The sequence below is a fragment of the Anastrepha ludens genome, chromosome 4 (assembly GCF_028408465.1).
Source record: "Anastrepha ludens isolate Willacy chromosome 4, idAnaLude1.1, whole genome shotgun sequence".
NCBI classification, from domain to species: Eukaryota; Metazoa; Arthropoda; class Insecta; order Diptera; family Tephritidae; genus Anastrepha; species Anastrepha ludens.
The window spans coordinates 63852168-63878845 of record NC_071500.1 but is presented as its reverse complement, the minus strand read 5'-3'; the positions used below and the strand labels follow the sequence as shown (position 1 = coordinate 63878845).

Sequence of the window (26678 nt, the reverse complement as noted above, 5' to 3'; positions counted from 1 at the left end):
GTTTGGGCGAATGCAAGCAATTTCAATAACAAGTGTTTTAGAGCTGAACAATATGCTTTATTTGTATTGGTTTTAAAACACTTCTCTGATTGTATGTGTGTATGTATACAAATACATATAATATGTTTGTACATACATACATAAATACTAGATGTATCCCAACTGGGAACCGTGTTCGTCAAAATTCGTGAAGTGTGGACATTTGTGTGTGAGCATTTGTTTGACGGTCGAGCTTTTTCTTGGGTTCTCTCATTTTAATAAAATAAAAAAATAAATAAAAAATTAAACTTTGACAATGTTTCGAGAATTAATTTTTTTTGAACTTCTAAAAGGGTTTTTTTACCTTTGTATTATTGGATATCTCCTAGCCAGTAATTATCAAAAAGAAAAACTTGAGAAAAAGAAAGGAGACAAAGTCATTTACATTTGTCTTCTGAAGCACAACATTTTTTGAGCACATTTCAGTAGTCAAGTCAAGCCCGTTCCTCGCCTTCGGCAGTACGTAAATAATTGTACCTCATAATGAATTTTAAATAAAAAAGTGTATAAATGTATTTATAAAAATTTTGCCCTGGTTATTAAAGTTGAAGTGCCAAGTTTGCTGTGCTTTTCATAGCAGATCCTAACCAAACGCTAGTGAACGGTGCCAGTGACCGTTTGAAGCTGTGATTCTGATTACGAGAGCAAAGAAATTTGTAGCGAAAAATTTAAAGATTTAAACGTAATTATTAATGAGCTCAGTCAACGCGATAAAGTTCAATTTTTTCTAGCTGATGACATTAAGAGCTAAAAAGTGGCATTTAAATTATGATGTATGGAGCTCATCTTTGCCTCAAGGTTGGTCAACGAATGGAAATTTCGATATTAGAAAAAGTTTCTCGAGGAAAACATTTGAATTGCTGAAAAGGCTGTGCTTCCATCCAAAAATATGTCGAACGTTGACGTAAGCAAAAAATATTGCATCTTTATAATTTCAGTGAGTTATATGCGTAGTTCAGAGAAATCTGCATTTTAGCTGGACCTCGGGGACGCAAAATGCTTGTGTATGTAATGTACACGAAAACATGCGACTGAAGATTAATGCTATTAAAAGGGAGTCGGGAAAACGTGCTGTTCGTGATGAGAAATTTCACCATCCGTTACGAATTTTGACTCTAAGAGAACAGTCAATCGAAGGAATTTCTACTGCCATGGATTAACACTTTTATATATATACTTTTACATATATTTTATATATATAATGGCTCACGGAAGTATTTTTTTTTAAATTTCGTACATATTAACAAGATGAATTTACTTTTTTAAACGCATATTCAAGTTGTTGCCCATTTCCCAGATAGATTAAAAGGTTTGGTCATGTGAAGCAAAATGGTGGAGAAATTTCGGCCGTTACGTCATAGGGGATTTGACAGAGAGAGAGAGAGGCGAATGAAAAAAAAAACAAATGTAAAGTGAAGTTATTTTAATGCAATTAGTTTTCCAATCAGCCATTGTTCAGATGGTAGCGAAGTAACATACACAGTGGCCGCATGGATATTTTCCTATATCAGCAAGACAATCTCAGTTTTTGTCAACTTCCGCTATAAAGAAATCACTATTACGTTCTCTGTTAAGTCAGCAAATCAGCTAATTCCTTGAAAATCGGTGAACGCCGGTTAACGGTCTGTTGTTGGCCACACCTTCTGTATTCTCTCCATCGTATTGGAGGAGGAGAAATATTGTAATTATAACCAAAAACGCGTGTGGAAATGAGATTTTTTGTAATATTTTGCTTGTTGTCTTTGAAACCGTTATTTGATCATGTTTCGTTTACCTATTTATTCTTAGTTGAACTGGTGTATTATTTTTAATAATACTTATATTTGAATTCATTTCGTTTATAACTGTGGTACAGCGCATATCAAAAATGGGAAAGGGTCGTCGTATGGAATGGCGGAAGTCAAACGGAGAGCTGTGAAACAAAAACCTTAAATCCATTGTTAAGCACGGCGGTGGTTGTATTGTGGTGTGGGGTTGCTCGGAAAATCGGAAAACTAGTTTTTATAGATGAAACGATGAATAAGCTTCTTTGCTTGTCCGATCTCAAGAAAAATTTACATTCCAGTACAGAATAAATGGGCATGTCAAGGAAGGAATTTTCATTTCAGCACGGTAACGCTCCTTCAGCACGATACAGTCTATGATGTTAAAACGTGGATATTTTTCAATACAAAGCATTTGCAAACAGAGTCCACAAAGTTCCGGCATAAGCCCCATAAAAAATAATATAGTTGGTCTTATGTCGAGGATTAAGTACATGTAAAGTAAAGGGAACTCAAAATTTCATCAATAAGTGACCTTAAGATTATTTTGCTCGAGAGATGGGGGAAAATTTGATACTTGCCGAATTTCGTCGAAAATAGGGCCAGATGCTAAAAAAATTCCTGTTGGGATACTATAACAAATATTTATGATCATAAATTCTCAGACGCTGGTATATATATAAGTATATTCTTATACTTTCGTCACACTAAATGTAAAAAAGCATTGTGACTGATTATTTGAATGAATGATATTAAAATGACGCGCGTGAATTGACCAAAAAACACCCCCACAAAACAACGTTTTTTTTAATGAACCTAGCAATTATCAGTTCAACTGGGTGATTTCGGAGAAGTAAGGCGATCATTCACATCCATGAATACATACATAAGAACGTTAAGAGTAGAACACAGAAATATGGAGCAAATGACACAGTCCAATAATAGGAGGCATACTTTGCTTCCGATAGGGTGGGGGCGGCGGTCCCAAATGCAGTTCATGAACTTTGATCACAGCGCTCGCTTAAAAGCCGTTGCTTTGATTGAGCAACGTTTTCCATTCATATTGCATACTCGTAGCCATATACTCGCATATGCACATTTATCAACATAGTTATTTTTATGTTGGAATGTCACCGCGCAAGCGCGTCGTTGAATGCGCAATGCCCAATGCACTAAATTTTCATTGTTTTTAATTAAAATAAATTGAGATGCGCCTGACAAATACTTAAGATAAAAAAACCCCGGCGATGGATTCGTAAAAGTTTACTGCTCTTGCTCGACCTGAGACAAATGAAACGAAATAAAATAAATAAGGAAGTGCTAAATTCGGTTCGCACATTTTAGTAAAATTTAATTTAAGTTGGCTGTTAATTTCTGGAATCAAATAAACTCACAGGCAATGACAGTTATAGCTTGTAACATCTGACAACGGACGGAAATTTAGTCTTAACACACACAAAGTGGGCGTGGTTTTCATTTCATCTCAATAATATTTAGGTCGAATCTAAATGAAGCGGGAGCAAAAAAGTTGGCGTGAAACCGTATATTTATCAAAATTTTATTTGCATTGTATTTCTTTTCTTGGGCTCATCTTTATTATTATTTTTTGGTTTTTGTATTTCTATTATCGTTATATGGGAGGTGGGTCTTGCTATTGCACGGGTTCACTAATTTTGAATACACCAACCTACTTTGGGCAAAGATAGTTGTATGTGCACCGATTTTTATTGAAATATAAAGTAATATATTAATTTTTGCTCGAATTATAGTGCGTCGGGTGGATTCACGGCCCCTCAGATCATTCTGAATCTGTCGTAATATACATATACATCTACTTGTTACATACAACCGTTATGTGAACGAAATTATAATACCCTTGTGCTCAATTGCGCGCAGGTATAAAAATCGAAGCGAAAATAAAAAACTCAAATAAATACTTGTATGTATGTACAAATATAAAACTAAATCCTGGGCTTAACAAAACGGTAACCAGACGTTAGCAGCAAATGACAAAATTGAAAAATATGAGGTGGAAGCTGATAATTTTGTTCAATATTTACTTACAGACATACGTCCATAACAACTTGTACATACGGCTTGACTAAAGACATTTGTATGTGCTCTTATATGCCTTTACAAATTACACACCGATCGAAAAAAACTCGTGCCAAAGTTGCCGCTACAAATTCGAATAAATGCGAGTCAATAACTCATCAATTCACTCACCACTCCAGTGAAACAATATAAGCAGTGCAATGCTAAGCATTGAAAACGGCTAAATGTCAGGCTGATTGGTGGATTTTATCTAAGTACATTTAAATACCGACAAATAGCATTTTCCGCTTAAAGCAACTTGTGAAAAAAGTATGTGAATTTAAGCTGAAAAAATAATGCTGCCGAGATTTAGAACACTCCTGAAATCGGGGCTATTGAACTGAACAAAAACCTCTTCCAAAGTCATGCTAAACAATGCATGGTGTCTAACATAGACCTTGAAATTTGGTAGTTCAGCACTACGATTTTATGTTTCACTGACACATTTCATGCCATTCAAAATTTTCCTATCTTACAGAGTGCTTACAATGCACAACTAAACAATTCTACAACTTAACTCAAGAAATGAAGATATATAGATACAGTTAAGTGCGTCCGTTCATTCGTTCATAAGGTTCGCTGTGAATCGGAAGCATCAGGAAGTAACAAAAATACGAGGAACCTTCTGAAACTGTCCGATCTGCAGAATTGATTCAACAAGTGCAAGCGATCATTGACGAGGAACCTTAAAAATCAGTGCGTGCCCTTGCGTGGAAGGTTAATGTTTCTGAGGGTCTGATCCATCGAGTTGTCTATGAAGATTTTCGGTATAAATCCTACTTTATGCGCACAAGACAATTTGTGTCACGAGAACAGCGAGTTATCCGATCAAGAAAAGAACAAAGGAATTGCTTAGTCTCTGAAGAGATAATATCTCGAAGGTCGTGTCTTGGTTAACCGGCCACTGGCTATTTGGTAGGCATTCCTCGAGACTAGGAGTTTTCTCCCATGAATATTGCAGAAGTTGCAGAGATGAGGAAGAGCAAGAAACAGTTGAGCACTTCCTTAGCAATTGTCCAGCCCTAGCTAACATCAGAGCAGGTTGTCTAGGTAAATACTTTTTTAATTCTCTTACAGAGCTGTCTGGCGTGGGGTTGGGATCAATTTTCTATTTCATAAGAGCCACAAAATGGTTCCACGAAGGAAAGTAAATGGGGTTCCCGTTCAGCACAGTTGTATCACAACGGACCTCTAAGGTCTAAGTGAGTTGGTCATGTAGACCGACTACACCATAACCTAACCTAACCTATCCGATCAAAACGCCTTCTAAATAAAATTAAGTTCACATCAAATTTCGAAATGGCAGCCTTGAGCAGTAAGATCTTCTATCGACGAACGAAAATTATACTTGATAGGTCGCTAAGCATGCCCGCTTTCTTGTATAGCGCAAAATCATGGGTGATGAACAACATCCGATGAGGCGGTCCTTAAAGTGCTCGAGAGAAAGATTCCGGGGATACTTTATGGATCTCCGCGCTCTGTCGGACGCAAATATCGTTGCAGCTGGAAGAATCAGCAGCATTAGCTTTAAAACGACACACACCGATACAGATTCAGCGGCTATATTGGCGAAATCATGTCATACGAAATGATACAAACGCCTCAGCTCTGACATTTTCCAATGGAAGGAACTGGTGGAGAAGGGCGTGGCTCATTTCATGTTTCTACTTGGCGTCGGCTAATACGAGAAAGATGAATTTACTGGCTCGCCTTGTTGAACTTTGCCAAAATTGAGTAGAAGAAATGCTACGCCATTCAAGCGCAAGATGTAGACTAGTTAATCATAGGTTTCAAACCTGTCGAAAAGAGTTACGAAGCCAAAAAGCTCCCTTATTTGAATAATTGACAAACTATTTAAACGCTTGAATTTCGTTCGCCTAAACTACAAACCTTACAATTTTCATTGGGCTAATAATGGATTGGCGTTCTCAGATGTTTATAATCCCAAAAGCTACGACAAAGACAATACCTTTGCGTTGGTAAGACAATGTAAGTAGAGAAAAATATTTCTTACTTTTTTAAATGAATATTGCAACTAAGTAGGTAGAACTTTTAATAATAACACATTAACATGTTTTACATGCACTCAAATGTATATCATAAATTAGAAAATTAAATTATGCTGGCGGCTACATTTGCACTCAGTCCGCAGATATTGATAATTTGCCATACATACCTAAGCACTAACATATAAAAGTGTGCTGAATGAATTTGCATACTTTTCTCTCAACCCAACCCACCCATACTAAACACTTAACAATTTATCAATTTATCATTATTTTTTAATTGTTTAATAATATACTTGTATTGTTTATGTGATAAATATTAAGATATTCACTTCGATTGTGTGCATTGCATAAATTTACAATCGTGTATCGGAAAAGCTTTTATGAAATAAATTAAATTGCCTCAATAATTGTACGTATTGACAGTAAGATTACAAGCAATCACTATGAAAGACCGCTTGATTTTTAGCTGGTTAATTTTTACCTGGAGCAATGAGCAAATTGTTCCGTACTGACAAGCTTGGCAACCCACGGAGAGGGATGGCGAGTTTACATTGTGTGCATTCACAAGTAGGGGAGAAACGATACCATGCAAATATCGATATTTTTACTTCGAAGTCGTATCGCAAGAAAGTATCGACACCTGAAAAATATCAGATCCAAAGCAGCGATACCTACTCGAATCGACACTTGTGGCTACGAAGATATTCCTTATGAACTAAGTTAAATTTTATTTTATCAGGTCTTCGAATAATGCAATTTAATATGAGCAATGCAGGAACTGAAAATAAATAAAACATTTGAACATAGGTTATCATTTATTAAATAGGTTAAGGTAGTTTATGTTGTAGCTGTTGTCCACTATGGGACACATCCGTGCTCATAGCTCATTGTGCTGCTGTATGGGAAACTTGTCCTTATCTCTCCTAAAACCTATATGAACCATTCAGAAGTTTTAGAAGGTCTCTAATTTCTACCGATCTGAGATCTTTCACTTCAATTCAATAGCAGGGGAGAAAAAATTCTGAAAAAGTTTTAGTTAATATGTATAGATTCCGAAATTATTTGGTATAGCACGAAAACTATTGAGCACTCACTTATCTTTATTCGTATCGTTTCTTCGCCATTCATAGGCGATAGCTAATACGATATGAGAAGCGTTCAAACAGTTCGTTCAAAAATTAGCTCCACTTGTCGTTTTAATAGGCGCGTGATAGGTTTTTCTGATGGCGGGGATTTCTTTTATAAATGATTTTTGCAATCATATTTATTCAATAGATGTGATGTAGTATGAGCGTAAGATTTTATTATTTCCCTCATTATCATTTCACAGCACTGAACGTCTTGTATAAACCTGTCATCTTTGAGAAACGCATCGAGAAATAAACGCCAGCCTAGATTACTGAGGATTGCATATTGATTAGTCGAGCGAGCAGGGTAGTGCAACTAGAGCGCCAATTAGAAACATCTCTATTTACGTCAGATATAATTACATTTTTTGTCGCCATTAGATTCAAATAAAATATTTATTTATTTAAATTTTAGCAATTGGAGTTCATCTCAAATAGATTACTATATACATAGTTTAGACTTAAAACTCTCACGAGAACTTGAGAATGCATCTAATTTTTTTCAAACTTGTTTAGTCTGCCTCAGACTACGTGCAATCGGGTCATTAATCATGAAATTGACCTAGTGATAGGGACATGAAACATGTCGCAGAATGTAAGATCCCGAGCAAGACAATTGAAAATAATTAGCTCAAGCCAGAAATGGCAATTGATAAGACTCATAACTATATCTCACATAAACATAATCGATGAAATTTGTCTAGGCTTTTGTAATCTCAGCAATGTCAATAAGCACCTACATTTATCATTAGGCTTACTGAAATTCCAACGAAGAGAGTGAGTGGCATACCTAGTAAAGCATTTCCGGATCTTTTCTACTTTCAAGGTGGAATCAGGATAGGTAGGAACCCAAACGAAGCCGTAATACTCAAGATACGACCTTACAAATGAAAATTATTAACTCTTAAGTGTGGAAGGGTCTCGGAATTCATTTGCATTCTAGTTAGGAAGCCGACTCTAGACCTGGACTTAGTGATCATAAAATCTATATGTTTAGAAGAGGGTATTTTCGAAGCAAAGATAACATCCAGATATATCTTTTCATAAATTTTAGTTAGAGTTTCAGTACCTAATCTGCAATGAGAGCATCACACTATGTCTGCAATTTGAAGTAAGTCTTTTTGAAGTTTATTGCAGTCAGACACATTTTTTATGCCCCTGTATATCTTGAGGTCATCTGCGTACATTAAACAACGTGATGTTGCGAAAATGTCCGGAATATCGTAACAAATATCAGGATGACTAACGGCCACAACTGGCTGCCTTGACTTACACCAGAAGTGGCCTTAATCGCATCGGAAATTATATTTTTTATATTATTAAAATTCCGCAAATATCTGCAATAAGAGTATTCTTGTCTTTGTCAAAGCAACCCAGTTGCACAAGATGTGCTCGGTGGTTTCATTATCGTCCAGACAGAGTCTACATTCTGTCACATTCCTAGTGAGAATTTTCGACAGATGGTAGTTTAAGTAATAGTGACCTGATAGAAAACCTACTAGATTCCTCATGTCTACTTTACGCACGTTGTCCACTTCTCTACTGTAGGTAAAAAAGCATAAGTTTTTTGGCTTGACGGAGTTCTTGTGTGACTTCATAAATGGATAAGTTTTTGAGTATTCTCCCAATTATTTAAACTACATTTAGCTTCCGCCCAGTTAATACCACAGTATGGGTCTGGACCGTAAAAATCATCAATTTCATTACCTTTTATTCCAGAGAAACCCGGAAACCAGCAAGGTACAATTTTATTTGTTGTACTAAGTTTATTAAGATTGCTAATGTATTCGCACACTAATTTAGATTCCACAGAATGCGAGGCTAGTGCTTTTAATGCAGTTTGACTGGCCGAGTATATAGTTATGTGTGAACCCTTGCTGCTCCTCATAAGATTAATTTTTTTATTTAATGTTTTATTTATTTTATTTTTCTTAAATAAGTATGGTTAATGTAAAATTGGCCATTCCTATTCCCAAATAGAAAACACAAATTGTTTTAGCTTTTTAAACGTTTCTAAAACGCTTAAATTTAATGAAAAATGAAGCACGAATAAAAGATGGAAAATTGCTTTACTTTTAATCTGATATATCACTCGTTGAGGGACTCTCCAAATATTAGACACTTTTATGATCTACCATTTTTTCTTTAATTAAAACCATTATTCCCGATATCTCGAAAACTATAGGCTTTAGGACCTGCACCAGCGCCTTTTCCGTAGTATTATATGTGGAAAGAAAGAATCCTTTGGCTGGGCGCAGGGTTCAGTTAGTGGATTTTCATAAAGAATAAACATGTAAAAGAACAGAAGTGGGTTAAAGAATATATTCCTACATAGATTATTATTTATTTTTTTGTGTAACTTACATTGCATTTTTTTAAACATATTTAATATATGTGTACGTATCTTTTATAAATAATTCAACCAATTTGTTCCTTTTTAAATAATATAGTAAGTATTCTTTAATTTGCATATTACTTTGCGTAACGCTACTTATTATTCAAACTTCATAGGTATTGTGCTAAATAACCAAAGAACCTTCTGAAACAAAGCGGTCTAACTGCCTTGTGTGGCGACAGGCGGTCGTTCGTTCGTTCGCTCATATATGAGAAGGATAAATTAATAAAAAAAAACAAGATTTTTAATTACCCTCCATATTTGGCTACTAAAGTAATAATAAAAAATATATATTTTATATTACATACATATATGTATGTATATACCTGCATACACATACACAAGTACGTAAATGCACCAAATATGGTGAGCAAACGACTTTCACGACTGTCAACCTCTTTGTTCGATTTTATTTTATTTTCATTTATTTGTCGATTTTATTAAGTGTTTATTGTGCTCTTTGCCGTTTTACCATATAAATATCGAAATTTATATTCATTTTTATACACTATATACACAAATACATATCTATTCATAGGTACATATATGTATTTTTGTATTTCATTCATATATGTATGTTTTTTGGAAAATTTTCTTAGGAGTAGAGCATGAATAGTTCAGTCGTGAAGCTTAAGTCATATTTGCGGCTCGCCAAGGATAATCCAACTTATAGTATTCAGTTCGTCTCAGTTGGATGGAATTATCCGTAAGGTAGGCTAAACTCATCGTTTCCTAATAATAGCATATGCAAACAATTAAAAAAAATTTTTTTGTTTTAATCACATTCAAAATTAACAAAAAGGCTTGTCAGTCATAATGAAATGTGCATTTTTTTAGAATTAATTAATTATTGACGTAAAATGGTTACAAATTTAATATTCAAAATATTGTCCATCGCTTACTACTACTTTTTCCCATCTTTCTGGCAATTCACGGATTCCCTTTGTGAAAAATTCGGTCGGTTTTGCCGCAATCCACGAATCGATCCATTTTTTGACTTCATCGTAATTACGGAAGTGCTGGTCAGCCAGGCCATGTTGCATCGATCGGAAGAGATAGTAATCGGATGGCGCAAGGTCTGGACTATACGGCGGGTGGGGTAGGACATCCCATTTGAGCGTTTCTAAGTATGTTTTGACCACTTGTGCAACATGTGGCCGAGCATTGTCATGTTGCAAAATAACTTTGTCGTGTCTATCGGCGTATTGCGGCCGTTTTTCTCGCAGTGCTCGGCTCAAACGCATCAATTGTCGTCGGTAGACATCCCCCGTAATCGTTTCATTCGGTTTCAGTAGCTCATAATACACAACACCCAGCTGGTCCCACCAGATACACAGCATAACCTTCAGGCCTTGAATATTCTGCGCCGACGTCGATGTTGAAGCATGGCCAGGGTATCCATACGTTGCCCGACGTTTTGGATTGTCGTAATGGACCCACTTTTCATCGCCAGTCACAATTCGATGCAAAAAACCCTTTCTTTTGTGCCGTTGAAGCAGTTGTTCGCATGCCATAAAACGGCGTTCAACGTCTCTTGGCTTCAATTCATACGGCACCCAATGGCCTACCTTTCGGATCATTCCCATGGCTTTTAAACGTTTGGAAATGGTTGATTGATCAACTCCCAAAGTTTTTGCAACCTCTTCTTGCGTTTGAGCCGGATCTTGATCGAGCAATTCCTCCAATTCGGTATCCATGAACTTTGGCGGCGCACCCTCGCGTTCTTCGTCTTCCAAGCCAAAATCACCACTTTTAAAGCGTGCAAACCACTTCTGGCACGTTCGCTCAGATAGAGCATGCTCACCATAAACTTCCACCAAGATACGATGACTTTCGGCTGCTTTTTTCTTCATATTAAAATAATGAAGAAGAATTCCCCGCAAAAACACATTATTTGGCACGAAATTCGACATTTTCAAGTGTGGTAAAAATATTGTTGTTTACGCTTCAAATAAAAAACTTATACTGACGTTTGTGCCTTACGACAGTAGCTCTCCAATGAATGTTTGGAAATGTGGATCGATGGAATAATAATCAAGTTACGCCATCTGTTGTAAAACCGAAACGAACTTATTCATAGTCCTATTACTATATAACTATATAGTTGGAAGTCTCAGAGTCAACTCTGATAAAACGGAGTTGATGCTATTCACCAGAAAATACAAGCCTCCACCTTTTAAGCTTCCAAGACTAAACAACCAGTGTCTTACTTTCTCATCGGAAGTCAAGTATCTTGGTGTAATACTTGACTCCAAGCTCCACTGGGAGCTGCACATAGAAAATCGAGTTAAGAAGACCAATATTAGCTGTAAATCTATGTTCGGCAAAAAATGGGGTCTCAAGCCACATGTTGTACTTTGGATGTACAACTTAGAGGTTCTGCCAATTTTGACATATGGTTGCCTAGTTTGGTGGGTAGCTCTTCAGAAGAATTACAACATCACTTAATTAGAGAGAGTTCAGAGAACTGCATGTGTGGGCATCACTGGTGTTTACAGAACATGTCCCACTGCTGCGCTCAACGATATTCTGCACTTACTTCCTCTGGATCTGCAAGTTAAATCCATTGCTACTCAGAGCGCTATTAGGTTGAAGGAGATTGGCCTCTGGAGACAACTTCCTGTAGGACATAGTATCATCTTGAAGCAGATCTCCCCTTCCTTCTCTGTTCTTCGTACAGATCTCTCCATCCGCAAACTGGTTTTGAGGGTTGTGCTAGGTATATCTTTCCGAGCAGGCAGGATTGGAAGGAGGGGAGAGTCGGCATGGATATAGATATATCTGTTTTCACTGACGGATCCAAGATGGATTCTGGAGTGGGAGCGGGGGTTTACTCTAAATCAGTCAGCATTTCGGTCAGAACCGGTTTCAGCTGTCCCCTTCTCAGACATCTGTGTCCCCTTGACCGTTGTTAAATGGAAACTACACAATTTCTGTCTAAAAAAGCGCAAGACAAGAAACACTATGACCTCAATACGATAGAAGCAGAACGCTTAAGGTGATGGAAATCCCCCGGTAATCAATTTCCAAACTCGTTGCGGTGTTCACTGGTCACTGGGTGATCGATACTCATGAGGAGAAGTTTGGAATTCCGTACAACCCCTATTGCAGAAGTTGTAGGGATCCTGCAGAGAAAGAGACATTTGAAAAGTTGAACACTTTCTCTGCAAATGTCCGGCTCTGGCCACTAAGCACTTGAGATTCCTTAGCGTGCCCTTTGGGGATGACTTGAAGAAATTCTCCAGCCTAGATCCCTTTTCTCTCCTCCACTACATCAACAGTACTGGATGGCTGTAGACGGGTTTTTCTCTTCCCTAAATTCTTTCACAGGTAGTGGTCCACATTATGGTATCAAAACGGCACGTAAGTGCTACTTGAAGTGTACCTGGGGTACTCTTGCCATCTTACCTACCTACCTATAACTATTTTAACTAGAAACGGAATATTGTATAAAAAAGCGGAGTGAATTAGTGTAGTTGTGAACTAGGACATGACGAAGTACTTCCTGTCATTAAAAAGGCAGTCCACGCTTAAGTCACTGTTGATAGTTACAATTTTGAACTACTATAGTAGGAGATTTCGTCTGTTTCAGAACCGATATTAACACCGATAAAAATCTCAGTCTTGCAATCGAATAGAAAATCTCTCTTGTCAACAAGACCTACTTTGGGCGAAGTCACCAATAGAAAAATGAAAATGAACAAAGTATCTCATCATACCCGTTCTATTGTATTGCACACGGTTAGGTAAAAAAAAAAATTACAGTGCGTTGTTTATCACAGTGCCGTATAAGAGAAAGCAAATACAGCAAAAGATTTGTGGTGCTCTTTTAACTATGAGCTCACTTATCCATGAGCGTTACCCCGGTTGAAATGCCAAAAAATTAGATGCTGAATTAATGGTGATCAGGGACCATAATTGTCAAAATTGTTGACCATAATGTCGAAAATAGTAACCTCCACGACGAATTGAATTCACGGTGGTCTAATACATAAGTAATATTTATAGCAAGATATTTTAGCATGGGCATGAGCAAGGCCTGATTATGTTCCACTTCCACTTTGCCTTGAACTTTGTCTCCGCTAGAGCCATATTTTCCTCGCCTTAACTGAAAACAGGATGCATAACTATGGATCAATGCTTCAGTTCTTGCCATTAAGGTGTCTTATACGGGTAGAATACCAGGAGATACTACTGTACTAGCGTAGTTGTACGTCGGCCGCCGTAGCCGAGGGGGATTGGTGCGTTACTTCCATTCGGAAGTACGGTTGCTCCTAGGCAGGCAATAGCAAGCCTCCGAGTATATTTCTGCCATGAAAAAGCTTCACATAAAAAATATTTGCCGTTCGGCAGGTCCCGGTAGGTCCCTCCATCTGTGGAACAACAATAAGACCCACACCACAAATAGGAGGAGGAGCTCGACTAAATATCCAAAAAAGGATTTAAGCGCCAATTATATACATATATATATGTATATAGCGCAGTTGGTTCTCTCTGCATAGCAACCTTTGTATATAAAAATGCGCAAAATTTCTGCAATAGTGGAATCGGAAAGCCTTGACCGGAAACTTGATTGGTCGCTGCTCAACAAATTATACCGCATGATATCAGATACCACCGTAAGCCAATATTTTTGGCTGCATATCATTAAAAATGCATCCATGCCTTTAAATCTACAGATTTTGTCTAATTAGCGTATCTGCTGTATTGTTTGTGGTCACACTGCCTGCCTGCATGTCATCACTGAGCACTGGCCGTGTTAGAATTCAAGTTCACTTTCCGAAAAATTGTCATGCTTAAGTGATGTATTCATCTGCACATTATATGATTTATTTGCAACTGATATTTGGAAGCAAGTACGAGGTGTCGCTAATAAATAACGAGATTGACTCTAGTATAGAAGAAGTACGTTCGAGTCAAACGCCAACGATCGCCGGCAAAAACTTTTTTAACATTTAATGTTGCATGTACGCACAGTACGCAACGAATCCGGGATGAATCGAGTAATAGGTACGAAAAACCACGTAGCTACGTCGGCCGTCATTTGTCGCATATTTACCTCATAGTGCGCATGTGCAGGCGCTTATAGCCAGCGGCAACGATAATGGCTATGGCGGTGGCGATAACATCAACAAAGCTGCCGCTGCCGTTAGCTTGGTCAAGGCAACTGCTGACTTATTAACAGACAATCCATTCATTGAGAGGAATGGGTACACAAACACGTTTGCGTGTTTTTCAACGGTTAATTTTTCGGGCTTCTCCATATATTTTTTTATACTTTTTAAGTTGGGTCGCAAAACTGGTCGCTTGAACGGTTGCAGTTTTATTGACACCAACGTAATGAATGAATAATGAATGAAAAATATTTTTTTTATGTATCTATTTCTCAACTTGCTTTGATTCTGCACGGTCACACTTAAAAGTTCATTACACAAAAATAGTTGTAAACAGAATAGCAACAATTAAAACAGCAATGAACTTACAATAGAACTGATTTATCATTTTCATTGAGTACAGTTACAATTTGGCAAAGTAATGAGAAGCCATGTATAAGTAGAATTTTCGATGTGCGGTTGGCAAATAAGTATTATTTGGTTGGGGGAAAAATTAAAAAAAAACTTGCCTTAATAGAGTGTGGGCCGAAATACATAGTTCTTGAGGCTCATGACCAAATTTGATACATTTTTTTAAGCAAAAGTATTGCTAACCTTTGGAATATCATTTACTACATACTACGCATACATACATACGTATATTATGTGATATACACCTGTGTTCATAATAATAGCAGCGCGACATATTGCAAAGTGTTGTCTATTTATTTCAATTTTTTCTTTTAAGATATGGTTATTTATTTCATAAGCAATGCGATAAATGACGCAGGGATTTGTTGACAAGTTGTGGCACTTAATTTGTTTCTTACTTAATTAAGCTTAATAATTCTTGAATGGAAATATAAGCCATATGCATTCAAGTCCTAAACTTTGTATAAATTAAAAAAAAACGTTAATCAGAATACATAGAAATATTTAGAGTATTTTTTCGCGGCCGAAAAATGTATGTATTCTTTTTCTGCGAAGAATAAGCATACAGGGTCCGGCACTCGAAGTGTAACCAATTTCAGACCGCTCGCACAGCTATCGCACGGGCATCAGCTGTCAGTTGGCTAACTGAAAGTCCAGATTATTGTTTACAAGCGCGCGGAAGTATGATACTTTGCCGAGAGTAAGCGCAAAAAAAGAAAATCAGTAATGGGTTTCAAACGTAATACTCGTAGTGTGATTCCATTATATTTGGCTGGAAAATCACAACCAGCGATTGTTCGTGGGCTCGAGCACCTTAAAGTAAATAAAGTTTTTGTTTATCGCACGATTACTCGATCCAAAAGGCGCATGATCTCGCACCAAAGCAGCAACAAGTCAGACTTGAGAGAGCAAAGGAGTTGCTTCGATTGGTCGAAAGCGGTCAATTTCCGAAAATTGTGTTTTCTGACGAGAAACTATTTCAAATTGAGCAATTCGTAAGCTCCCAAAACGATAGGATTTATTTAATTCATCGATTAGCAACCAGGAGGCACCATCCGCCACAGGTAATGGCTGTAATCGCAGATAGACGATCTCCAATCGTTTCCATCGAGTCTAGCGTCAAGGTAAATGCGAAATATTGTCGATAAAATATTCTGGAGATTGTTTTGAAGCCGTGGGTAGACAAACATTTCCGTGGCAGACCATGGACGTTTCAACAGGACTCGGCATCGCCTCGCAAAGTCCGAGTGAACCAAAAATGGCTAAAAAATAACGGCCCGAACTTCATAACGTCCACACAATGGCTCCCAAATTCACCAGACGTGAATCCGATGGATTATTCTCTTAAGGCCATTTTGGAGAGCAAGGTCCGAACTTAAAGATTCACCAGTTTCGAGGCGCTGAAAAGAGCCGTTGTCCGCGAGTAGACCAAAATACCTGCAAGTCACATTCGGGCAGCTTGCGATTCGTTTCTGGACCGTCTCAAGGCCATACTCAAGGCAAAAGTTGATTATATCGAGCAAAAGGAAATTGAATCTTAATTTTGTATTAGTTTTACACATTTTTTACTTTCAATTGAATAAAAGTAATTTTCCAAACTAATTTATGGGATTTTTAATTAGTTACATTTCGAGTACCGGACCCTGTAAATATTACCATATTATTATCATTACAGAAATTTTTACTATTAGTTCTAACTAAGTGTTCACTTATTGTAAAGTATGCTAAAATATGATCAAAGAAATATGGCAAGAATTGTAAAAATTTTTGTAGAACGTGTACACACTTCATCAGCATTGTTGTTTTTTATTATAAGTATTACATTATGTTTATAGTATAAGTAAGTTAGACTACACTGTTTGCCCCTTTCCATAAGGGCGTAAAGGTGCCCACTTACGCCTGGAGACCCGTTAGAATACCAATAGTTATGTTAGTACTGGATTTGGTAAGTTATTATGTTATTATATTATATAATAATATTATTTTTATTCTATATTTTATTATAACATTATTCTAAAATATTTTGTTATATGTTATTATAATATTATTTTAATTCTAAATTACACTCACCGATAAATTCATTGCGTATTCTAATACGATCTTGTAGATTTGATGCTGATATAATCACGCAATTGATGAATGCCAGTAAGGCAACTTGGTATTCAACATTGGACGTTTTTTCCAGTTCGTTTATGACGATTTTGAATCGATAACGCTCATTTTTGAGATTCTATGTAAAGAAAATATTATAAAATAATTATTTTAAAAAAGTTCCACATATTACTTATGCTTATAATAGGTATATTATTGATTCATTCATATTCCATTTCGATTTTTCAAGTAGAAGCATACGCTAGCCGCACTGGGAAAGAGCTGCCAAAAATGGCATTTGTTTGGAGGTACTTAATGGGTGTTACTTTTGAAACTTGCCTAATATCAGAAAAGATAGTTGGCAGCATTGACTGTAGTGACTTATGCCAGTTTTATAAGGTCCGTAACGAATCTTGCTCAATTAACTTGGTTGTTGCTTTCACATGCAAATTTTTAGTCAAGCTAGCAGAGAAGTGGCGAATCGAAGACGGCTTACAAGATTGTTATTCAGCACGTCATCACGATTGCACCAGCGATATTTTTCATCGTCTCCACATGGTTTACATTTGTACGAAGATGCGTTTTTGCATCACACTTTCGGTAGCCTGGCTTTCTCATATTAAATAGAAACTCGACTTAATAATCTTTCTCCACATTTTCTAAGTTGAGTTTAACAAGAAATCAGTTACATGAGTTTCTGGTTGTTGTAGCAATTTATCAAGCCCTGCTAGTACGGGATAGCCACCGATTGTCATCGCTCGTCTAATTTAACGATGAATTCAAGAAACACGTTTCGACGGGTTGGAGAAGGGAGAAGGTTGTTACGTGATTGGGTTTAAGGAAGCAAGTGATTAGGTGATTAGTATCATGAATGGTATCTTCACACCTGATTCGTAAGGCAACTGAAGCTCTCGTCTGAGATCGGTGGTGGTTTGATTCCCCTGATGCCATTTGGGGACCAGGAATTTAGGAAGGTGGTAAGACACTTTCGATATTTGGTATCCCCACAAAACTAATCCGGCTATGCAAGATGACGTTGCTCAACACAAGCAGTGCTATTAGAATTGGGCAGGACCTCTCCGAGCCGTTTGATACCAAACGAGGCTTCAGACAGGGAGACTCGTTGTCACTCGAAGTCACACGATTCTTTAACCTGATGTTGGAGAGCATCGTACGAGCCGCAGAACTTAATCGCTCAGGCACAATATTTTATAATAGCGTACAATTGTTGGCATATGCCGATGATATTGTTATCATCGGCCTTAACAACCGCGCTGTTAGTTCTGCCTTCTCCAAACTGGATAAAGAGGCAAAGCGAATGGGTCTGGAGGTGAACGAGGTCAAAACAAAGTACCTCCTGTCATCAAATAAACAGTCGGCGTACTCGCGTATCGGCACCCACATCACTGTTGACAGTTATAATTTCGAGGTTGTAAAAGACTTCGTTTATTTAGGAACCAGCATTAACACCGATAACAATGTCAGACTTGAAATCCAACGCAGAATCTCTCTTTCCAACAAGTCCTACTTTGGGCTAAGTAGGCAACTGAGCAGTAAAGTCGTCTCTCGACCAACAAAAGTAACACTCTACAAGGCTCTCATCATGCCCGTACCAGCTGGTGGTAGCAGAGAAAGAGGACGTTTATCGCGCCAAATAAGGAGAAGAAAAAAATACTTCCGATGAATACCGTTTAATGCGGTACGGTATGGACGGCGCACCTAAGTTAAATAAAATGATGTCTTAGACTTGGTCAACTAAACTCTTATCTTTGCTCACGTTAGTGGCGTGGTTAACATACCCTATAAATTTCGGTGTAGATGTGACATGTGTAGAATATTTATTTTTCACTGTCTTAATTGGTGCATACAACCTTTGTTGGATCAAAAAGTTCGGTAAAAAGCTTCCCCTTCAATTTGTAGTGCGCGTTTGATGTTGTTCCTCCGAATGGCAGTTGGTTTTTATGAGAGTTTGTTTAGGGCATAAATAAACTTAGACACTTGCCGTGCGGTGGCCGGTATCAGAAAAAAACTTTTGCTATAAATTCTATAATTTCGGGATCCGCCGAACGCTAAGCCCGCACCAACCCGTTCGGCTATGGCCGCTTGTCGTAGTTGACACTTTTAACTTGACTATTGTTGTTTTATTTCGAATGTGATAACATGGTGTAAATTCAAGTAATTCTGGCGTACATACATATATATGTATTTATACATGTATGCATATGTGAAAGTGTGCAATCGTTTGCTCAACTTAACCTATATTCTTCCGCAAGTTATACTTATTTCTTATAAGAATTTATAGCAGACCTTTTATCGTGCTAACGATCTTATCAATGGTAACTGATAATTGAGATCGCAAATGTAATGCTTATGGGTTACATTGTGGCAGGCGGGACACATCCTCTACCAAATACCTGCAATCATATTCATAGATACATAAATATTATGTGCATACATATCAATGCTTGCGCATACACTCGCATATATGTATGAGCTGGTTGTATTTTTATTTTATTATTGACAATACTTTATTGCACATCGAACGCGCAGTTGAACTTACCTTGTAAAATTCTAAGGTTTCAATAGCGCGGGCATAACCGTCGGCGTTGTAGGCGCACAACGCGGATAACAATTCGAAAACTTGCTTCTTAACGACAGCATTACTGGTGTCTAGTGCAGTGCCCAATTTCGAAATATATTCACGATTCTCGACAATGTAATCCAGTCCGATGCGTGAGTCCATTTTGACTATGTAACTGCTCTTACTTTATAGTCTGCTGACTGATTGACTTATTGAATGGTCGGTCGGTTGGTTGGCCGGTCGATTTTGGTTGTTTGTTTTCTTCTTTTCTTTCCTGAGGTTTGGCGTTTGTGCTTGTAACATTTAACGGTACCTGAGACTAATTTCATTCAAATAGCTTTACTGACATTTATATTTCTTTGCATAAATGCAGCTGACGCTTATACACTTTGTATGCATGTAGATGTGTGTGTGTAGTGAACGCATTTGTCGTGTGCATTCATTTCATTGTAATTGGGTGGGTTACATGCTGACCGCGTGCATCTGAAAGAAAATAAAGAAAGAAAGCATACAATTAATTTATGCGGCTAGTTGGGTCATTACTCCAATAACAATTTCATTATACAGATGTATGCATGTATGTATCTATGTATGTATTTACATGTACATATGCATAATCATATTGTATGAACTTTATTGGGTAAACTTATCAGTGCTAAGTTGGCATGTCACTCTTTTATTAATTAATTTATTGAATTTTATTTCGAAAGCTTCCAGGGCTGTGTGTGATCTTAAATATGGTGCGGCACTGATACCAACAACATGGTGTTATGAAAATTTACTGCCTGAATGAAGTAAATAAATTCCGGTTTGCATCTACTGAAGTGTCTTATCAAGATTTTTGGAACTATAAAAACGAGCAAGTACGAATCGAAAGTTAAATTCTTTAGTGGTGGGAAATGAAAAATAAAAATAAAAATTAGCCTTTAACTACAATAACTGTGAGTTTTCACGAGTTGATAATTCTATACTTGAAGTTAAATGGGAAATATTATTCACAGATTCGGGCATTGCCCAATGTTTTTATATTTTTAAGCCTAAGTGGTTGAGATCTGTCGCATAAATATCCCTTTAATTAAAAAAAGACAGTACAGGCTTGCTCGTATCAAACGCAGCTTAAAAGAAAGCGCAACAAATTCTCTAAGAAGTTCAAATTAACCAAACAGGAGGGAGTTAAGTAATGTTTCAACATTCTTTTTTTTAATCTCTCTATTTATTTTATACATTAGACACTCAGTGGAAGCGAAGTTATTGCGTCTAAAGTGTCAGTATGTTTGTGTCATCGGTAAAAAAAAGAGTCGAACAAAGAGCTAATATCAAAATTTTGTTTTAAAATCGGTAAAACGTTTAACGAAACATTTAAATTAATGAGAAAAATTTATGGCGATGATTGTCTATCTCGTGCCAGAGTTCATGAGTGGCTTACACGTTTCAGAGATGGTTGTGAGGACATAAATGACAATGAACATATGGACCGCCCAAAATCAGTAATCACGGAAATTCGATCGAAATTGCTTGTAAATTTATCAAAAATTAACCGAAATCATCATTGAAATTCATGGAATTGGAGTAAAATATCTCCAAAACATCGATTTATTGCATTTGGACTGATCATTTGCAAAAATTGCTCAGAATTTAACATTTGAAAGACCACATTAAAAAGGGCCGAAAAGTCAAGAACTTCCTTTAAAACATTGTAACTGGTGATGAAACGTGGTGTTATCAACATGAATTTGAAACTAAGCGTCAAAGCGCCGAATGGAAGGCCCCAGACGAGCCACCACCAAAAAAATCACATTTGGAAAAATCTAAAATCAAGACAATGCTCATTTATTTTTACGATTCCAAGGGAATTGTCCACAATTAGTTCGTGGCAACGGGCGAAAAAGTCAATGCAATTTTCTATCTTGGCGTTTTGAAGTGTCTGTTGCATCGCATTCGTGTAATTCGTCGAATTCGCTCTGAATACCGCGAAGAAGGAAGCTGACGCATATTATATGATAATGAACCATCTCATTGATCCACTCTTGTGACTGATTTTTTGACTAGAAATCGCATTTTAATCGCATGTTCACCTGACACGGCTCCCTGGGACTTCTACCTATTGGAGAATTGCATTTAGCTAAGAAAGGAAAACGTTTTGCGTCCGTAGAGGCCATCCAAAAGTCTTGTACCGACATCCTGAAGGACATTCCGGTCAATGACCTGAAATACTCTTTTGAAATGCTTTTAGATCGCGCAAATCAGTGTACCGAAGCCAGAGGGGACTATTTTGAATAAATGAACTCGAAGTTATCAGAACAAAGCTCCTTCACCTTGAAGTGTCCTATATGTTGAGTTTTTCTGAATGATAAATTAGATATCACCCCTTCTGAAGTAGTATACCTGTTTGCTGATTTTTTAAAGCAAATTTTGGTAGTAATGAACCTGGTTCAAGCTAAGTTTGTCTTTTAGGAGCTAACGCCTTTTTAACTTTGGGTTTTTGAGTTGGTCTTTGGAAGATGTTGAAAAGGGTATTTTAGCCATAAAATCCTCTACAAAAAGTGTTGCTGATGACCTCTTAGGTGTTATTCTGGGGATACTTTATGAATTGCACACCAATTTTAAATCTGCCATCAGTATCTAATATAAGTTATTTGAAAACATCTTTGAAAGGTGTATTTTGCAATTAAAAGTATCATATCACCATACCAGCATAGTTTTTTTACAGGTAGGCCCACATTTTCCAACTTAGCCGTTTTCACTGAATACTGTATTGCAGCTTTCTCTTTCGATAAAGTATGGCATAAAATTTTATAAGATAAACTTCTACTTATATGGAGTATGCAATAGACATTGTGTGTAGTGTCTGTTGAGGGTGCCTCTTCTGCTCTTTTTTCAGAGACCTCTAGTGTACCTCCAGGAAGTATATTGGGCTCTTTGATCTATGATATACATTCCGTCAAAAAATATTGGGAATTGTTCGTTTAAAAAGCGCGCGTTACAATATAGTGTCGCAGAGTTTGAGAGTGATTTGTCAATTAGTTTGTTTTTGGCACTTACTTATATCAGTCAACCGCAGGAGTGCTCCGCGATTTTCACTATGGATAAAAATATCGAACAAAGAATTTGTCTTAAATTGTGTATTTTGAACGGAATTTCGTGTGCCGAATCGTTGAAAATATTGCAGAAAGCCTATGGCGAGTGTGCTTTATCAAAAACACGGGTCTACGAGAGGTATACGGCTTTTGCAGAGGGCCGAGAAGTCGTGGAAGATTTGCCCCGATCTGGTCGTCCATCAACGTCTTCAACGGATGAAAGCGTCGAAAAAGTCAAAGAAATGTTGCTGGGAAACTTAAATGATTTGAGTGAGGTAGCTCGTGACCTTAAGGCGTTGATTTTCTTGAAAAAAATTCATCTTAAGAAGGTGGCTGAAGACATGCTTGAGCAAATGAATTCGAACCCAACGTTTATTCATGGGTTTGACATTGAAATCAGTCAACACACGGCTGAATGGCGCTATCCACATGAGCCGAAACCCCTAAAAACGCGCCAAAGTCGGTCAAAAGTGAAAGTCATGCCACTCGTTTTCTTTGATTATCATAGTGTTGTGCACTCGGAATCGGTTCCAAATGGTTCTACGGTAAATAAAGAATATTATTTGGAAGTTATGCGACGTTTGAGAGATAATGTGGCCCAAAGAAAACTCATGGATCTTGCACCATGATAACGCAACGTCTTACAAGACTTATATTGTGAACACTTTTTTGGCCAAAAACTCGAAAAATATCATCGAACAACCAACGTATTCACCTGATTTAGCCCCCTGTGACTTTTTCCTTTTCCCAAAACTTAAATTGCCACTCCGCGGACGCCGCTTTGAGTTAATAAAGGCCATTAAGGAGAATTCGCTGAAGGAGCTGAAGAAGATCTCTTCAAACGCGTTTAAAATGTGATTTGTTGACTGGATTAATCGTTGGCTTATGTGTATTGCTTCGAATGGAGCCTATTTTGAAGGCGACAATAAATAAACTTCAAGCTGATGTTAACAGGTTAGTTAATGGGTGCAGTGTCTCTCGATTTTAAACTCTCGTTTTCAAAAATAACTAACATAATTCCTACTTTTTATACCATCGATGATGATGATATACTTCAATCTTTTCAAGAAATCAAAGATCTAGGGGTTGATTTTGATGCACGTTTTACATTTATTAATCATATAGACTTTATTCTATCTAAAGCGCATTCCATTATTGGTTTTATAAGAAGGAGTAGGTCAAATGTTTCAGACCCTTATACTCTTATATATGTATATATTTTTAAATACACTTTCGTAATAAGTAGTTGTAGAAATTATATTGATGAACAGAGCTAATTTGGAACAACCCATGTATCATAATTGCATTCCCTAGTTAAATAAATAAACTTCCCGAAATCAATATTTTTATTTTGCTATTTTTAAGATAAGACATGGAGGACTACAATTTAACTCAAAAAACGAAAAGACTCGCAGTCATCGTCGCTATATGTGTAATCATGAAGGAAATGGAGCTTACAAACGTGCCCATATGTGTTTTGTCTATGAAAATCGTTTACACGACTATATCATAATTTAAAAGGAATAATTCCGAATTTTTAATACACCATTATTTTACGTTTTATGCGCTATTTTAGACAATGAGGAAACTACTTATTAAGTGATGTTAAACCTTATTCGAACACCTTGAAATATTAGCGACAATATTTCTGAACATTAGCTCACGGTTTCAAGAACTTAGATGACAGAAAGGCAAACCAAAAATATTTAAATTGTATCTAAAAAACAAATCACCACATTTTTTTCTATCGGATACTCGTACATACATACATACATTTGCTTAGTACACATATCTTATATTATATATACTATATACCTACATCTTATATGCGCCGACTGTTATTCTCATGCAACGAACTTGTTAATTTGTTAATATTCAATAATTACCAATTAAGATTTTATAAATAACATAGACAAGTTGTTGTGTTGGATTTTTTGGTTGGTCTAAAAAAATTGAAATATTCAAAATCAATTAATTTTGATAAATGGCAAAAATTTGTTTAAATAAAAATTTGTCAAAAACCATTCAGTGTTTATATAAGCTTTAATATCCGACACATGTATATATATATGTGTGTGTTTCTTTATTGCGTTTCATCAGCCGGTATTTTCAAATTTGTTGTTGCTATTTGCAAATTTGTTGTACAAATTCGATTGAACCTTTTCTAAGTGAATTGGTTCGATTTCGCTTAAAGAAACATGTGTACAAGTAAATATAATCCAATGTAGGCACAGGTTAGTTGAAAAGTAAAAAAGCAAATATGTGAAATTTTATATGAAATTAGATCTTTTATTCAATATATTCTCTCTCCACGAGTCTTCTCTGCGGCTGCCGTACCAGACTGGGTTGATGCGAGACCACCATTCGGAAGTGCTCGGGTACGAAACCCCGCTCACGAAACACCAAATGATAGGAAAACGTTTTTCTAAATTTTTAGCAAACATCCGAGTGTATTTCTGCCATGAAAAAGTTTCTCATAAAAATTCATCTGCCATTCGGAGGCGGCATAAAACTGCCATTGAATGCAAGGCTCATTCATTAAAGGTTGTGGCACTAGACCAACAACAATGTTTTATACGTTTGATTGTCAAAGCAAAGTATTGGTATAGTAAAAAAGTTTATACTGGGTTGACAGCCACATGGCCGCGAAAGAAAAAAAAAAACAAATCAGCTGATTTACCAATACCACCTTTTATATATTCCCCTTGACTGAATGATATTTGTTTTTTCTATATATTTTTTTTTGTATGACAACCGACCCGGTCTAATGTGCCTACATCCCTTTTTATTGTTAAGTAGACTCAAGATGTGTTCTGATTAAGATGTTGTCTTTTTAATTGATTCTTTTATAACTATAAAAAAAAATTATCCATTTTGTTGACAAATGTGAGACATTTGGTTTTTACACCAGCTGCGTAAGCTATAAAACTAGTTTTGAGTTCTTATACTTATTACTTTTGATTTCTTCTTTTATAGATATATTCATGAGCATCTATTTTCGCAGCCGCATGTGCATTTATAATACTCATAAATATTTACAATATCAGTAGATAAATGTGTAGTTAATGTGTATCAGAGTGAATCGTTTAAACTTGAATTAAAAAGCCATGGCGCCGGCTTGCACTAGCGAATTAGTGAATACACAGAAAAACTAGTCTTTATTTATAAATTTACCCATAGTTTATATGCGTGTGTGTACTTCTTTTGAAGTCACGATTGTGAATTAATAAGTTGGCCTATTAATTCCTTTCAATATTTATGAGCTTTTATACCGATTTTTTTAGCAATTTTATAGAACGTTTCTAGGGTTTTCTGGTTGTCTATTCCAAATTAAATTAAATGCAAAGGTATGTTAAGGATATAATTTTTTTCATATTTTTATGAAAAAGATAAACAATTATATGTGGAAATTTTATAGGAAGCGTTGAGGGAATTGAATTTTTATTAACTTTTTTAATAATCTAACACCGGAAGCTCGTTAAGAAATTTTTGAATTCTTGATTAAAGAACTGAAAGGAAAATTTCTAGAATATGTAAATAAATTTGTATGCTAACTCCATTCGTTCAATGAGCTGATAAAAGTTAAAATACACATTCATAATAGAGCTCTCGATTTCGCTAGCACATTTTCGAACAACCCGGGCAAATGAGCGACGAGTACTCGCACATCTGTTCGATGTTCATTAGACGAAAATTTTTGAGAATAAGCTCGAGTATATCGAGCTTTTGATTCTTTTACTTTTTAGTCACTTTTTAAGGGTTACAAATTATTTATGCACAGTGCTAACGTTGTTGGAAGACTAAAGAAACTATGATAAATAAAATTGAAAATTTTTTGTTTAGCTGCTCAACTTGTTCAAAATCTCGAAAATTTCGAAAAAACATTTGAGCAGTTGAGCAATGAACGAGTTTCGAGCTACTCGCGTTGCTCGATACCCGGGTATATGGAGCTCTTATTCACATGAGGTTTATGAAAA

General features: G+C 36.5%; 1 protein-coding gene across 1 annotated transcript in view; it reads right to left on the bottom strand.

Annotated features, from left to right (window-relative positions):
- LOC128859589 (formin-J) overlaps positions 1 to 26678 on the bottom strand; it is a 161444-nt gene that overhangs the window by 42903 nt on the left and 91863 nt on the right. The window contains exons 3-4 of the mRNA XM_054096524.1: positions 19604 to 20107; positions 17023 to 17182 (exon numbers count right to left, since the gene is read on the bottom strand). Coding sequence (XP_053952499.1) covers positions 17023 to 17182; positions 19604 to 19786 — 343 coding nt within the window. The 5' untranslated portion in view covers positions 19787 to 20107. The remainder of the gene's footprint in view (positions 1 to 17022; positions 17183 to 19603; positions 20108 to 26678) is intronic.